This window comes from Hypomesus nipponensis, chromosome 18, assembly GCF_054491055.1.
Source record: "Hypomesus nipponensis isolate SF chromosome 18, ASM5449105v1, whole genome shotgun sequence".
NCBI lineage: Eukaryota > Metazoa > Chordata > Actinopteri > Osmeriformes > Osmeridae > Hypomesus > Hypomesus nipponensis.
In genome coordinates, this window is record NC_140378.1 from 6728289 (window position 1) to 6745332 (window position 17044).

Consider the following 17044-nt stretch of genomic DNA (forward strand, 5'->3'; position numbering starts at 1 on the left):
TCGAATCCAAAACATCTATCTATAGTACGGAGTACGAGGGAAAGATGTTTAACTCGGTGAATCTGGGCAACTTCTGCTCCCAGACGCGCAAAGACCGGACATCCGAATTTGGGGACAGAACAGGCTGCGCCTCGAACATCTACCTCCCCAGCTGCACCTACTACGTCCCTGAATTTTCAGCCGTCTCGTCTTTTCTTCCACAGGCCCCGTCGCGGCAAATAAGCTACCCATATTCCACAAATCTGTCACAAGTACAACCGGTGCGGGAAGTTTCCTACGGATTGGACCCCTCCAGTAAATGGCACCATAGAAGCAACTATGCTCCGTGCTACTCAGGAGAAGATCTGGTGCACAGGGATTGCCTTCCGCCATCCACCATGACAGAAATGCTTATGAAAAACGAGAGTGTGTACAGCCACCACCACCACCACCATCCGAGTTCCAATCACCCCTCGACAGGATTTTACTCCGGCGTGGGGAAAAACAACGTCCTCCCTCAAGGTTTCGATCGCTTTTTTGAGACTGCATATTGCAGCACGGACAATCAGTCAGACAATTGTTTACAAAAAGGCGAAGCGAACAAGCTTGAGAGCGAGTCCCAGCAGCACACCGCTCTACCAGGCGCACAAGATCAGGAGAAGGACGCCGAAGATGAGGAGGAACATACAAATTCAGGCTCGTGTACTTCTACAGCCACCAAGGAAGGCAACACTAGCAAGAACAGCCACTCGAGTAGGTACCGAAGCTGTAAATGGGGAAAGGTTAGGGGACTAGCCCGGTGTTTTGTCGGTCAGATTTTATGTGGAGTTTTATAAGCATTCAAAGGATTTTATTATAACCTACAAAGCTCTTTCTTCCAACGAGAAGAATGTTTACGATGGGAAAGCGCTTTGAAAAAAAGGGATGTTATACACAGACGCTTCTATCGTGGAGTCTGTGAAATTTTAAGAGCGCGCTATTGTGACAAATGCTAACTTTGATCATGAACTTGCGTTGGGCATTTTAAGGGATTTTCTCGTTGGGCTGTCGAGAGTAAAAACCAATTGGGCAGAACATTGCTTTTGGCGTCATGTGAATTTTCTTTTAGCACTATAGCTATGCCCACTTTAAGACATACAGTGAGATCAAACACTTTTTGGTGGTTTGGTGTCTATCTATATATCTATATATATATATTTATACTTCTATATATCTATAATAATGTGTGTGTGTGTGTGTGTGTGTCTAACTGTATGTGTGTCGACATATTTGTAGCCTATCTCTTTCTGCCTATGTTCATGTACGTCTCTCTGTCTATATAACCTGTAGCTTATCAATCTGATGGTAAGTTTTAATGAGTATTGTGATTACTTCGGAGAAATCTCAGATACCTGCCTCGACGAATCAGCCTTAAAACATCCTATGTTATGGTCTATGGAGTAGCGTATGCATGAATCAGGCAGAAAGTGTTCTTTGCGAAGTACAAAACCTTGATATCAAAACCAATCCTTTGTGTTATCAGTTTCCAGTAACACATTCAGGTCCAAAATTATTGTGACATACTATTTTCCTCGAGTTTTAAAGTTTGATGAAATTAAAGTCAATTCCATACTAGATCCGTAGGCCTATTGATACACGCAGGCCCTATTGATGCCAATGAAACTGGTGCGTAATGTAGCCTAATAATGCTTCACGACTTGAAGAGGATTATTGTTTGTAGTCTAATTAATTAACCTTGTTCATGTCGTTTATAAACTATGATGGGTGGTTTATATCTAAAACCAATGTGGGCTATACGAGACTGCAAGTAGGCTATTACTGATTCACATCTCATGTAAACATTATTTCGTCCTTTTCATCCGCCACTTTAGTGTTTGAATTGAATTATTAGTTCAAAATAAATCGAACGCAAACTGGGGGGATGTATTGTTTTGTTATTTTATGTATGTGACAGATAAACACGTACTTACATCACGTAAGATGATATTCTTCGCTTCGTGGTTGGAACATTTAACACTCGTTATAGCTGATTTATCTGGTAGCCTACGCGCAAAAGGTGTAGGATGGTGACTAAAATGGTATAGTTGGCACTCAAATTTCCATAACGTACATTAATCCATAAATAGCATCATCATGTTGGCTAACTAAATCTAATGCATGTTATGATGCAAAGTAACTGATTATGGCTCTTCCTTTTTGACAGATTCAGGTACCCCTCGTACAAGGAAGAAGAGGTGTCCATACTCCAAATTTCAGATTCGAGAATTGGAGCGGGAATTTTTCTTTAATGTTTACATCAACAAGGAGAAACGACTGCAGCTTTCCCGGATGCTGAATCTTACTGACCGACAAGTTAAAATATGGTTTCAGAATCGAAGAATGAAAGAAAAGAAATTAAGCAGAGATCGCTTGCAATATTTTTCGGGAAACCCTCTTTTGTGAACAGACGGCTCACGTCAAAATTAGTCCTAGGTAAAAGACACTCCATTTTCATAGAGTTCTCAACATGACTAACAACAAAGTCAAGTTATACACATAATGGCTAATGCAAACAAAACCTTACGAGCTGAGCCTGTTTGTTTCTCAAACATTGGTGTTAGTAGTCTACAGGCTAATTTGCCATTTTCCTGTAACCACAAGGAACGTGTATTTCACACAGGTTTACGGATGAGTAGGATAATCATGTATATGTTGTTTTCGACTATTAAAATTTGCGTCTATTTATCAGATTCTTAATTGTGTTATTTGGATATTGTAGGCGACACATCACGGGTGGGTCTATTATTTTGAACATTCTATAAAATGTTACAATCTGAAAGCCATGATATAGGCAATCTGAAATGTTCTGGTCCTTGTATAGCCTAGTGTACCAGTAGATTATCCTCTTTTCAGACAGAGTCGCCTTTAATTGGTTGAGCCCACATTTTAACATCGACAACAGTGACCTGTTAAACCTGTAATAATGTATTTCTTGTACAGACTATGCAATGTGCATTCTTGACTGTAAATATGTTAAGTTTCAATCTTCTTTACCCTTTCCCGCTGCTATTTTCTGTACACTGCCCAGACAACTTTATTAGCTTTAATGTCAACACTCTTTTAAATTATTCGCTTAAAATGTGGTGTTTTTTTCTTTAAAAGATGACAGTGATGTTGGGCCTGTGTATCATTAATATAAAAATACTGAAATAAAGCAAAATAATCAACAGAATATGGTGGCGGTTTTATTAAATCCATAATGAACAGAGTAAAGTGAACCAGCCAACAGGTATTTTTGATTACACCATTTGGGATTTTTGGGAGTGGGCCTGCGTGTGTGAGCCTATACCTAGACTATTGATTAACTTTCATTGGGACACTTAATGTGGATCATATTCGACACATCTGGTAAAATGCATAATGCTGAAATTATCAATGTATTTTATAGAAATATTGAGTTGAAGATTAGAGAATGGGATAAATACGACGCCAACACACTTACATTGCACACTCAATAGACGGACCAAATAAAGCTCGAAGAGTGCGCGTTTGAGCATTAGGAAGCACACAAGCTAGAAACTACATCTCAGACACGCACAGAAAAGGAGGGACATGATAACCTGCTTAGTGCCCACTAAATGGAATCTCTACTCTTGTAGTCTAGACACTGCCATAAAGACAGAGGCACTAAATGGCTATTTTGTCTCTTAATTGCACCGTCTGTTCTGGTGGAATGGTATTCACTTCCGCAGTAAATAGTAAACAAGCAAGACTGTCCGAACAGAAAACTTGGCAAGAGGTTTCAACATGAACTCGGGCCTGTGCACAACGTCAACCACCCAACCCCCTCACATATAGTCCAGCCTCCAGCTCCCCCGCTCTCATGTAGACTTAGAATTGCGTATTGGAGAGTTAAGTCAAAGCTGTCCACACGCATCATTTAGACGCTTTCCAAATTCCAAATTAACAATTTTTACACTAATTGTTGACTAATTGGACCAGGTGGTCTGAATGTAATATGGTAAAGAAGGAAATGGTCCAGTCACTTTCTCTCTCTCTTTCTGTTGCTCTCTCTCTCTCTCCTTTTCTTTTAATGCGTTCTTGTGAGTTTCTGTCGACATGTGTGCATGTAGATTGCACGTGTGTGCATTAAGTACAATTTATAATTAAATGTAGCCTAGTCTTTGAACTTCAATAATGTCAAGGCCTTCACCTTTAACCCGTTGCAATAAAGTGGAATCAAGGAGCCCCTTTAGCCCGGAAATGTGTGCAGGAGGGGAATGAACCAATGAGAGGGAGTGGGAACAGAAAAAGGAATGTGTAGAGAGCCCAACTTTGACCCTCGCATTAAACTACAGCAGGTAACTTTGCCAGCCTTAGCACGCCCAGTAAATACACTTTATTGTCCCTGTAAAATGTATATGTTTTCATGCGTGAGACGGTTTATAACATGTTGGCATGAGCTTTACCTGATATTTTTCGCAGGTTTGCGTAAGTAACATTCGGTAATATGTAGAGGAGTGGAAATCTGTTTGCCTACAATTCAATAACGTTATAAGTAATGTTTGTGTGTTTTCGTTGTTGTTTGCGTTCCCGTCTTAATTAGAAGTCTACAGTTTGTGTGTGTGTTATTGGCATGTACGTGGGGAGGGGGGGGGGGCGTTCATTTGTGTCTGCACCAGCGATTTTTGATACACAAACATACTGTGTATGCGTATGTGTGTGTATGGCCACAATGCCTCCATGGCTGTAAGCCGCAGCTTCCAGTCTATGCGAAAGAAGGGTGTGCTGTGACAAGGGGAGGGATATGTGCACAGCGGAGATCAAGGACTTGTCTTGTCACACCCGCCAACCTTGGCCCTGGAGGATGACGTGTGAGATTTGTTGGACTTTTTCTGCCACACAACGTCAACATCCTCGAGATGATTCTGAAACTGCCTCTCTGTCAACCACAAGGGGGCTAGGATACTCCCCGATTCTATTTCACACCAGGGATAGCCATGTTCGACTTCTGTTAGTATAACGTTTCATTAGGATTTCAAGCCGTGATTTAGCTTAAGTATTCTAGGTTGACAATTTTCTGTTTTTGTGGGCAAAAGTGTCGACGGTTGAATATATACCGGACTTTGCGGATGCATGTTCAAGCTACCTGTATTTGGACCATGGCAGTTTTCATACACATATTAAACTGTCAGCATGAAGAGAGTGCGTGTGAGAAGATGCATGGTGTGTGATGATATGTTTCAAATCTAAGGACGACCAAATTGAATCAAATTTGTTTGTTAACGTATAAAAAAAAAAAAACATTTTTAGAGTTGTGATAGAAATTGTAGTATGATTCTAGTCATTGTCATTGTCGTTGTTATTGTTGTTGCCAAGTATGATAAGCTAATGAATATAGGTCTGTAAATCTGACAAGCTAATTCACTTCCACGTTAATGATTAGTTATATAAACAGGCAATAGTAATTGTACGTTCTATTTTGCTACCTTTGCTGTAAACCCTGCAATTACGCAGAGGACAACAGAACATCCCATGCAAACCTCTCAAAAAACAGCCTATGTGAAAGCATAAATGTGAACTAAAAATGCCTGCAAATAAATGTCTTGTGGATCCTTCTTCAAAATATAGACAGCTGCTACGTTTTAGTTTGTATGTCAATTGAAATGCATCATTCATGTACCCTATCTAGGCCCGTTTCAAAAACAACATGACTGCCGAGGCAAATTAGTTGGATGACACTAGCTCACTGAATTGTCACAGAACTGCTTACTTGTAATTCTGCTCTAATTTCTAAAGATGTGACAAATTATTTTAGACACACGAATGGAACACATTGTACCCTGGACGTGATGTAAAACTTTACATTTGGGGAAATTAGCTGGTCTTGTGTGTGGTCTTACGTGATGTCTACATTTAACATGACACCGATGTTCTTTGCTTTGTTTCCTCTTTTTGATCTTATAATTGCCTTAAAGACGTACATGCTGCAATCATAAATTCAGAATTGCGTGTGGGGTGCTCGGAGGACTGCAATAGAGGGCACACGGCTGAACCTTATTACATCAACCTGGAGAGGCATTTAATAGACTGCAATGAACAGAATTGTCGGTTTCTTGATTCCACAGTCGTTGATTTAACACTGTGGTTGGTAAATGGTTTAAATATTTTTGTCCAGGCCTTGGTGAGACTCGTGAAGTTGTGGCAGAGGAAAATGGACTGCATTAGATGACAAACCTGATTTTTTTTTTACTGTAACAAATAGGCCTACAGCAAATGTTGACGAGTCGTTTTAGTCGGATCAAGAACTAAAACATTGTATTTTACTCCAAGATTATAGTTTTCCCTTCGTGCGCCCACTGCTCTTGCGCCAATGTTGTCCTCTTAAAATAATGACGTGCTCTAAATAATATTTGTTATAATCTCTGAGCGTATTCTGTTTATAAAAAATTGTACAAAAGACTGTTGTTATGGATGAAGTTTAATGTTGCTACTCCCTTGTATTCCCAAAATACAACATTGAACAAGATATTCGAAACAACTATGTGAAACATTACTAATTAACATAATGTAGGATAGCCTACTTTATTGCACACGTTAATTTAACACATGAATGCAGCTTTTTTACATGCACAAACACACAAACATTTGGCAGGCATACAATTGTACAGTATGTATGTTCAAATGTATTTTTATGATATGCAGAAATGTGGGTGTTGTGCACGACAGCATTTTACATCAGGACCTAGGCTACTCCTCGCTAGGACATCCTGCAAATCACAATTACTTTTTTCCCAATCCACTGAGCATATATATCATTGGTTACATATGTCAACAAGATGTGCCAAGCTTGAACTAATACTGAATATAAATCTATCACGGTCAATTTCATTGAAAACAATTCTGAATAAAAAGAAATAGTTATACAGTGTGGATCATTTGAAATCCACTAACCGAGGACATGAAATTGTATGCTTATATTTTTTTATATATCTTAACCTCTGCTAAATGTATGAGGAGATTAAAAAATTGTCTTAATTCTGAATGGATTATGCAATAGGTACTGTTGAAAGTCTACAGTCTAGATTTGTGTAAAGACAAAACACCATATAGCCTAGACTAAGCGTAAATCTGGCCAAACAGTTGGATATTTAGGTCTTTTCGATGTAGATTATATCTAAACATATGGGTTAACATATTTTTGTCATATTATTTCCAAATAGTTTGCTAAATATAATCTCCTGTCATAGAGGGTCGTTGCTAAAAACATAGTATTCTAGCCTGGTCTTTGAGGTTAGGTACATGTGTGCCATAAACCCGGCATGCTTGGGCCCAGTACAGCTATTTGCATCGTTAGCTGTTAAAACCGGTCCTTTGTGGTCTACTGAGCCGCGGTAGCCCTATTTAGATCGTTTTTACGACTGGTCTATATTCCTATTGCTAAAACTAATGGAACACATTTACTAGATAAAAATTGAAGAGTTTGTTGTGGATATAGCTACTAATAATGTCCTACATTTTCACGAGATAAAGAGTATCCAACGCTCTTCCCTTTTTTCCCTCAAATAGAGACTCGGTATTATTTAGCATAATATCGAAATACATACCATGGGGAGACGGACCTTCCAATTTAAAATGCAATCTGCGTAGAAATAGGCAATGATCTTACAAAACCTAAAATATTAAGCTAGTCACTTTGTGTTATGAAATTTGGACATTTCTAGCACATAAAAGATTTAACATGCATTATGGCTATTCAGGGCCTACGTGATAGCATGTTCAGTAAATATATCCTTTGCAAGATTTGTTAAAAGTTAACCAGCCTATTTCGGTTGTTTTTTTTCAACAATGAGTAGGCTACACAGAAGACTTTACCATGACGACTCCAACCTTAACCCGATGTTTTACAGTTAGAATAAGCACAGGCCTATTGCAATTTGATGTATTTCCTGTTCAGAATGAAACGAAGCAAATATGCTGTGTAAGGCCTACTGAAATTAATGTTAACAAGATACACCTATACCGGCACAGCCGGGTCAGTTTTGAAAGAGAAAAGTAGGCTATTTATGAATCCGCTTGGCGTTTGACATGCTCTACAAACAGTAAAACCATCGATTTGGACATTAAAATGCTCACATGTACTGCCATTCCTTACTGTAGGTAAGGCTATATATTAAACGTTTCAATGTTTTAATTGTTGACAATTTCTATGTTTAAAATTATATTTGAACCTAGGCCTAAAAGTAACATGTTCTCAAATCATAATAATATATTCATCCGCTCATTCATCACAAAATGTAGGCTATTATTCATCAACAGCAAAGCATAGGCTATTTATAGTCATCTATGCAGTTAAAGCATATAGCCTCACTGAGTTTTTATCAGTTCGACTAAAACCTAGCAACATGCCTGCAAAATCCTTCACATCTCTTTGTTCTCCTGCCTGTCTGTATGCTGTCTTTGCGTCCTTTTTTCGACTAGATGGCGCCCTTGCTCCACGCAAAACATCATCTGACTACCAACTTGACCGCGTTGACGTCAGCGCAGTCTGGAGCATCAAGGCCACTTCCACATTTCGATTGGTCTGAAAATCACATGACATGGCTCCTAGCATCCATAATTATGTTACTGATATTTTTGCCCCCCAAAAGATGTCAGCGTCCTACTGTCCTTATTCTCCTCGACAAAGCCGATGTCACTGGAACAAAAAAAGAACTGTAATAGCAATTTAAAAAATGGCATGCCCGAATAACATAACAGCAGGTAACTTCCTTATGGATTCCTTGATGGGAGGATCATCTTCTTACCGAGGTGAAAGCTATACTGGCAACCCTGGAATGTACATTCAAACGGCTGCTGACTATGGATGTTCAGTGATGAGAAATATGGGAAAAGTTGGACAGTCCCTCGTCAAAATAGATGACGTTCCTCTGGGAAGTGTCTCTCTCAGTGCATACCAAGATTCGCCTTACCTGTCATCTCAAGTGGGTACATTGGGTGCGGGGTCCAAAACTGGCATGAACGAGCAACCTGTTGCCCGGTGTTTACATCCTTGCTCGTTTCCAGCGGGCAACGTCAAAGAGGAGGCGTTTTGTTGTCTTTATAGTGACAGTGGCAAGGCTGAAGAGGTAACCGAGTCGGCCACTTACATCCGGCTTGGAGACAACAGCCAGTCTGACCAAACCGTTGTCTCGTCACCGGAGTGCTTCCAAACAACTCAAGTGTACAGCCGAGAGAGGCTACAATTCGCTCCAGACTTTGCTTTGGTCCAACCAACAACATCTGTTGCATCGCCAAGTAAATCAACGGAAAGTGTCGGTAAACCGAGCCAGGGCGCAAAACTCCTGGCCTCGAAGGGCGAAGATCAAGAACAGAGAAATGTCAGCAGGGAGAAGCAGGCCAAGACTGACAGTTGTTCTGATAACTCCGACGAGGATTTTAAAGGTAAACCCCAAAAGCACCCCCTCTCTCTATCGCTCTCTCACTCACTTTCTCCTTCTCTCTCCCACACACACAATAAACTGACTCGTATAATTGTTTTTAAAGATAGCACTTACCCTTTATAACACACGATGCTTTCACTCCGCAATAATGTTTAATTGCAATAGTAATTTCAACAAAACCGAAACCTTTAAATTGTGCAAAATGATGTTGATTAAAGTAAAATACAATGAAATACCTAGAATAGGACTGCAATTGACATCTATTTTCTGCTCTGCGTTAAATGGGGTGAAGTCATAACATACATACGAGCAAGCATTGCTTAGCAGGGGGTTATAGAAGCCGTGGAATTTAACACCTTTCTATTAATGTGAGAATGTGAGATGGGCAGTTATCATTGAAATAAACACTCTCACACACTGTAGTGCTTACTTATTGCTTCGTCACACACACAGGAAGAGAAACACACACACACACACATACACACACATATACACATTGGGTTGACCTGAGCAAAATGTCGTGGGATAAGCATTGACTGTGAATCATTATTACTATTTGTACATTTTAGAAATACAGATTACGGGTAATTCCACGGTGTAGCCTTTATTGTACTGCGTACATTTACGACGCAAATGCAGCTAAGTTTAATTTAACACATCTTCTGTTTTCTAAATCATTTATATATATATATATATATATATATATATATATATATATATTTGTTAGTTACGTTTTTTTATGAATGAGGGAAACTACTCCTATTGTGCTTATTTTGCTCTTCAATTTATATTTAACCTTGATGGCCAAAGTGTTGTCTGTTGGCTCATTACTACACTTTATCAAACGAAAATCAAAGCAAATAAAAATCTAGAAGTTGAACATACCTTTTGAAAGTAATTATGATTGTATTAACTATAATGCTATGAACAAAAATGTGATATGAAAAAAAAATTACGTTGAAAATGTGAATGTGATTCAGAAGTCCTTGGCTATATTTTGACTATTTTCGCCACGGTTATGGCTATTTTCTCCACGGTAGCCAACTCGGCCTACTGCTTTTTTGCCTTTGTCTAGTCATCAAATTATTAAGCAATATGTAGGCTACACATTTTGAAAAAGTGTGCCCTATGGTGGTTCACTATGTCAGAGTCTTCCAAACCTTTATTGAGTGTTTTTAAGCTGTTATAAGTTAGCTTATTCAATTTCCTCACTGTTTTGTGTCGGCTGCGAACCGAGTGTACACGTAATTCAAAAACAAGCAACTAGGCTTTACAATTTTCAGTAACATCTCCGAAACTCTTCATTTGGGAAATAATTTACACATGTTCTATATACTATTTGTGAACATTCTGATAATGTTATCGAAGGTAAGCGAACAGTGTACACCACCATGAGTTGCCTTTAGCCTGTATGCAGGCTCAGTCTTTCAGTTGCCTTAGTTTCTGTGCTAGACTATTGTAGCTGTTGCGTAATGCTATATTTCGGTAGTAAGTGTTCATTGTACTATGGCCACACATTTTAACGTTTTAGGCTATCGAGTGCAGTTATTCCCCAGAATTCGTTTGAGTGTTGTGGGCCTACTGAGTGTGCGCGTTGGTGTGTGCACATCCTTGAGTTTTCAAATCAAAACAATAGCATTATAGCAATACTAATTCAGGTTTGTGTGTAGGATCTGAGCTGTGTATATGATACTTTGGACATGCACTGAACTTGAATAGTGCACTTCACATTGTAAAAAGAAAAATGAATGCAATTGGTTTTGCATTTTCTCCCCGCAGAAGACTGCTCATTGGAAAACGCAACGGGAAACTGGCTTAAAGCCAAAAGTGGACGAAAGAAGAGATGTCCATACACAAAGCATCAAACGCTGGAGCTGGAGAAGGAGTTCTTGTTCAACATGTATTTGTCTCGCGAGCGCCGTCTGGAGATCAGCAAGAGTATCAATCTGACTGATAGGCAGGTCAAGATTTGGTTTCAGAACCGAAGGATGAAACTGAAGAAACTGAATAGGGAAAGTCGTGGTCGGGAGCTCACACCAGTCTTTAACTTCTCCTGAACCCCAAAATATTTCTAAACCATTACACACAGACACACATATTCACATACAAACAAACGGTATCTTGTAAAGAAAAATGCAACGACACTCCACAAACAATAGGCTACTTAAAACACATACATACACACACAGCGTGCCTTCATATACTGAACAAGTTTGAAACAATACCAAAAAGTGAGGTTTTTGGTCAAGTATGTATATACTAGATCCTTGTGAACATTGTTGCATATTGGCTAATGATAACTGTTATGCCCCGGCCTAAGTGTCCATGAGTAAAAGTGAAGGCCTAAATTTGACTCTTCACAACTTCAAGTTGTTTAATTCAACCGTTGTCATAAAAGAAGCTGTTGACCTCAGAGAAATGTTGTGCACAATAATAGTTTAGGCTAATTGTTTAGTCTTTTTTGGTAAAAGCTATTCTCGTGCGATGTCATTTGCATGCACATGAGTATACATCATTTTATAACTCTGGGAAAAACGTCACCAAAAGAATAAAAATATGGGATTTGGAAAGATATAAACTACAGTTTGTCCTTCAGTAGGTTGTTTCCTCTCTGGCACTGTATGCTGTTGAGAATGAAGGAGAGGGAGACTGGATGGTAGAGAGAGGGTTCATGGCAGTTTTAATATAAGTGAGAGACCATAACGTTGATTTAAATATTATCCAGGTGACCACAGTAAGTCAAGGTCATAAAATTGTAATGTCAGGTTCGCACTGGAAAGCGTTGGGGGTGGTTTTTATGATCTGCAAATACAATGTGCTGCTGCAGTAAAAGATGCGTTTAAAGGTGTGTGGAGGAGGGCTAATCCACATAGTAGAAAGACTGCAATGTGCTGGATTCACCGGCTCGCTCCACGGGAAGCAGCAGCCCCTCTATTCAGGATAATGAGCTCAACCTCAACCAAGAAAAGGAATGGATCATTCAACAACCACAAACAACAACAACAATAACAACAACAACAACCAACGTATGGATAAATACGACCACGAAGATGTCAGTGAATTTGAAGGTAAGGCAATATCTAATGTTGATCTATAATCTGGAAGGCATGTCTGTTGATTGGGATTTCTTGGCATTCCTTTTGAGGATGCTTGGCATAGTGGGACGGATGACATAAATGCAACTGATGTGTCTGTTCTGAGACGAGCATTTTTTAGCTGCCGTTGGTCTTGTGGTTGCTGTTGGGCTATGAGCCTATAGCCCTTTCTTCTTCAGTCGGGTTGATTGTGTCACAGCCGAGTAGCCTACACATCAAGGCCTGATTCATGGTTGCATAAGATCCAAGAATAGTTGACGCTTTCTCTCTCATACATTTTCTGAATTGATTATAAACCTTTCCACTTCTGATTTGTTAGTTTACAAAATATTAAAGGGGTTATCATCAACAAACGCGTTTTAGCACCAGGAAGAAAGTATCACGAATGTCAATGAACGTGTTGTCATTTTGGATAACCGCTGTGTCTTGGTATTAAATTCTTACTTTGAATTTGTAGCTGATTTGGTTGCAGTTTGCTGATTGCTTGTTCATCTTGTGGATTTCCCCGGCGCGCAGCTGAAGCGTGGTTTAGGTAGTTTCATGTTGTTGGGATTCACTTCCTGGCTCGGCAACAAGAAACTGCCTTGATTACGTCAGTTCGTCTTCATCAAGGGCGACAATTTCCATTAAATTACACCCTAGGCACTGAAGTCCCCGCAAATGGCATTGTAAATGAACTGAGCAGCAATAGCCGGGACAGAGACGTTTTCCTTCTTAGCTGTTTTTGTGGTGGACTGTAAAACGTCCTAAGGCTCTCAGAGGGAGAATAGGTTGTAAACAACATGGGGTAAACTTCGACCACTTTGTATTGCCTCTCAACTGCTTACGCTCTTCTGCATTGGTTTATTTCCTTATTTCAACAGTGAAATATTTGACTGTAGCAGCATGTAAAAACTGGTGAAAAGAACCGAGATTTGTATATTATGAAGAGAAAGACTATCCAAAGATGTCTAGAGGTGTGACATGTTGCAGGTTTTCTCACATTATCATAGGCTACAGCTTATCAGTCCATGCCAGTTCCAAAAAAAAAGCTTATTTTCAGGAGAAAATATCTAGATTGTCAAATCTAGTTTTTTTGTGATTAAATGAATGATATGGTATTACTTTCAACAAAGAATAAGCCCGTGTGAAAGTGTCCGGAGCGCAAAATGTTAAGGTACATGGAGCGGCTTCTCATCTTTTGTGTCAATGATACTGTCAGTGTACATACACATATTTATTAAGGTATGCTCGGATAGCAGATTGTGTGCGGAGCAGTCCACCAATAGCTTCTGGTTTTCCAATGCATGACTTGTTGAGATCAAGTCGTGTAATATTTACAGGGCCTATATTTTTGGGGGTTTTGTTTACCACCGTCAGTTGTCCTAAAATGCATTTTTAAGAGCACGCTAATTGTGAGTGGCGTATATTAAAACAACAGTTCCCAATCAGGTATTTAGTGATAATGCTTAGTGTTTACAATGTTGTCTACTATTAGGCCTACCTTGATATACCTTGAAGCACTAGGCCTTACTACTATTTATGTGTGATTTGTGCGCGCATGGGTTTCATGGGATTGCTTGCATAGCTGACGTGAAGATAATTGTCAACTTTGTCACGATGGATCAAAAGTGTATCAATATGTGGACTACAAAAAAAGATAGCCGATGTTTAACACACGGCTGTTTTCTAACCTTTGGCAAAATATTTGTGTGATGTTTTTTTTTCTTCAAAAACTAGACGTGTTTTATATTGTACAGTCAAGTCTAATTTCTTCCGTGGGAGAACAGTGTTTATATTTTCTCGCCATTTTGCCTTGTTTTCTCAACCCCCCGCACCCACCCAGCTTCTTTTGACGGCTGTGCCACTGGAGGAGACAGTCTGGAATCCAAAGTCACTTTCATTCAGCTTGGTGAATGGTGTTTTCTCTGGAATGCATCACTGACAAAGAGTTTACAGCACTGGAAACGGCCGCCACAAAACTCAGATTGCCCATACTGAGATTACGCAAAGGGGCCCTAAAACACAACAAGCGTAGGCATTAAATCTTTTGCCACCTTAGGAGATCTACTTTTGTATATCTAGTTTTTATACTATATTACCAAAGTTCAATAATATAAGCTGCATGTACATGTCGATATACCATGGTACATTATGTGGTACAGACAAGTGTAATGGAACTCGAACTTTATTTGGGGCACGTTCGTGTAAAATGCTGAAACCTTTGAGATGTTCCCCGTGTCCCAATTATCGGCCGACGGCAATGAATTGGAATATTAGGCCATCATAAACGGGATAGCATAACCTTTGTCAAACCCTTTTGAGAAACAGGTGCGGTATGATTGAATGTAACGAGTGACGTTAACGTATTTTTAGTAAACTTAAACGTACTTAATTAGTGCAGTATGCTTCACATAACTGAGTAGCATATTTGCTTGCTTGCTTGCTTACATTATATTAATAATAGGCCTATAGGCCTAATGCAATAGATGTTTTGACCGATTTGGGAAAACATATCTGGACCAGTTTTCATATAGAGTGCAATAATGCAGAGCCGACAGCTTGTTCCGTAGCCTGTCTTTATTTGTTCAAAAGCTAAATGAAGGCTGTCTTCCAAACTGACCAGAGGCATGAAAACAGATTGTTGTAAATTCAATTCAATTCAATTTAATTGAGAATCAAATCGCAGTGCACAATGTGTCGAGCATGTACCACTGAATTGTGTTGATTTTACACAGATTACTGCGGTACATATTAATATCAAACAGTTATAACTAAATTCACAAGTACATAGATGCATTAGATATGGGCAGACACAATATAAAGACAATATAAAGATAATATACACATACAAGTACCAACCATAAAGTCACAAGAACATCACATAGATAATACGGATGTGACCTCAGCCATCTGTACAATGAGCCAGACTCATTGTACAGACGAATAGCCTGATGGAGGAATGAATGAATGATTTTTGTACGGGCTGTTGCTGGTGAGTTCTGAGTTATTTCTTAGAGTGGGTACACATTGGTCTTTGATAAAATAAAATATACTATAGTTTGACATGCGTGACATGACATAGATGCATAGTTTGATAGCCTACTTTTGAATATTGAAGGTAATTCAGTAGCCAATTAAGTTCTTCCACAAAGGTGGTTAATACCAGTGGATATAATCTATTATCGTCACAAGAAATTAAAGCATAACGTAAGAAATTAACATAACATATACATGAGGTGTTCTCCTCTCATCCAATATTTTTCTCGTAGACAACCGTTTTAAACTCCACGGCCTCGATATACTGAATCGGACAGTTATTTTTATTAATATAGCCGTTTTAACTCAAATACCTGGCAGATATGTATTTACTTTTTCATCTTGTATTTCGTCATATCCTGATAAAGTTCGCTGTGTATGATTATAGCAATATGCATCTACATCTGCTGATCTAAAAATAAAGCTACCGAATCCGCATTACATGTTTTTACCTTTACCCTTTTGCCTTTGGGTGACCAGGCTGTGTGGCATTGGTCACTGTACAGTAGCCCCTTCGGGCAATTGCTGTGACGTTGCGCCTTACAAGTCCAAATTTAAAGGCCTAACAGAAATACAAAGAATAAATAGATGCGCTTGAAGGAACGCTGAACATCAAGTGTTTTTTAACAGCATCAAATAACGTAGATTTCATCATCTAAATAACAGAGACAACCGATTTTCTCTCAACATTAACGCGCAGCGTTCTAGTTAGTGATATTATAGTTATTTGAGCCCAAACCTTTGTCTTAAAGTCTCAACTTAACCACCAACAAACCTAAATATAATATCAGTTGGCCATCATGGACATTAGGCCTACTTGATTCCTTATAAGATGCTTTTAAGATGTTTGAGGTGATCATTTTAATTGCATGATCCGAATGATCTGTCCTCGTTGTCCCATCGCTGTGGACGCAAAACTGAAATACATGGAAAGAGAGATTGGTGTACAGTGTTGTGAAAACCTTTAGAGATTAATGAAAACCTTTAAACATGAATGAATATAGCTTTGTTTTGGGAAATATGAAATATGGAATATGTGAAAATCAAGTCTGCTTCCTACCCTCGGTCATAACGTGTAGCTTTGTATTGCCGTGGTGTTCAAAATGAAAACCATGTTGATATAATAAAGGCCTAACTAATATGTTAAGACATTATACATCGCTATACCAAACATTAGCAATAACCCTAGTCATAGGCCTAATAGGCAATCAATAAGTAAACTTGGATTCAATGCTAGGTCTAGGCTATACGCACAACATATCAAGATATCTTCCTGCATGGTCCTTCAATGTTGGTCAACAAGTTAAACTTGTGTATGTTAAACTGTGTTACACAGCTAAATGTACATGTGTGTATGGTGTACTAGCATGTTAAAGCATGGTCAGAGTCTAAATATAAGGTGTAGCCTATAAAAAATAACTATATAGAAAACACAGTAGCCTAGAAAAATCTGCAGATTACATATTTTATTAGAGTATCAATAAATTACATAAAATTTTGGATTATAAGAATACAAGACAAACAAGTGCA

General features: G+C 38.9%; 3 protein-coding genes across 3 annotated transcripts in view; all 3 read left to right on the plus strand.

The window, feature by feature from the left end:
• hoxc11a (homeobox C11a) lies at positions 1-3162 on the plus strand. The gene is made up of 2 exons (XM_084680099.1): positions 1-732; positions 2183-3162. The coding sequence occupies exons 1-2, from the start codon at positions 45-47 to the stop codon at positions 2419-2421; spliced, it is 927 nt and encodes a 308-aa protein (XP_084536225.1). The 5' UTR covers positions 1-44; the 3' UTR covers positions 2422-3162.
• Positions 3163-8579: 5417 nt separating this feature from the next.
• On the plus strand, positions 8580-12245 carry hoxc10a (homeobox C10a). The gene is made up of 2 exons (XM_084680611.1): positions 8580-9402; positions 11181-12245. The coding sequence occupies exons 1-2, from the start codon at positions 8694-8696 to the stop codon at positions 11456-11458; spliced, it is 987 nt and encodes a 328-aa protein (XP_084536737.1). The 5' UTR covers positions 8580-8693; the 3' UTR covers positions 11459-12245.
• A 43-nt stretch (positions 12246-12288) lies between these two features.
• LOC146251767 (uncharacterized) overlaps positions 12289-17044 on the plus strand; it is a 49046-nt gene continuing 44290 nt past the window's right edge. Inside the window, exon 1 of the mRNA XM_084680609.1 lies at positions 12289-12469. The gene's annotated coding sequence lies outside the window, so the exon portion shown is untranslated. The remainder of the gene's footprint in view (positions 12470-17044) is intronic.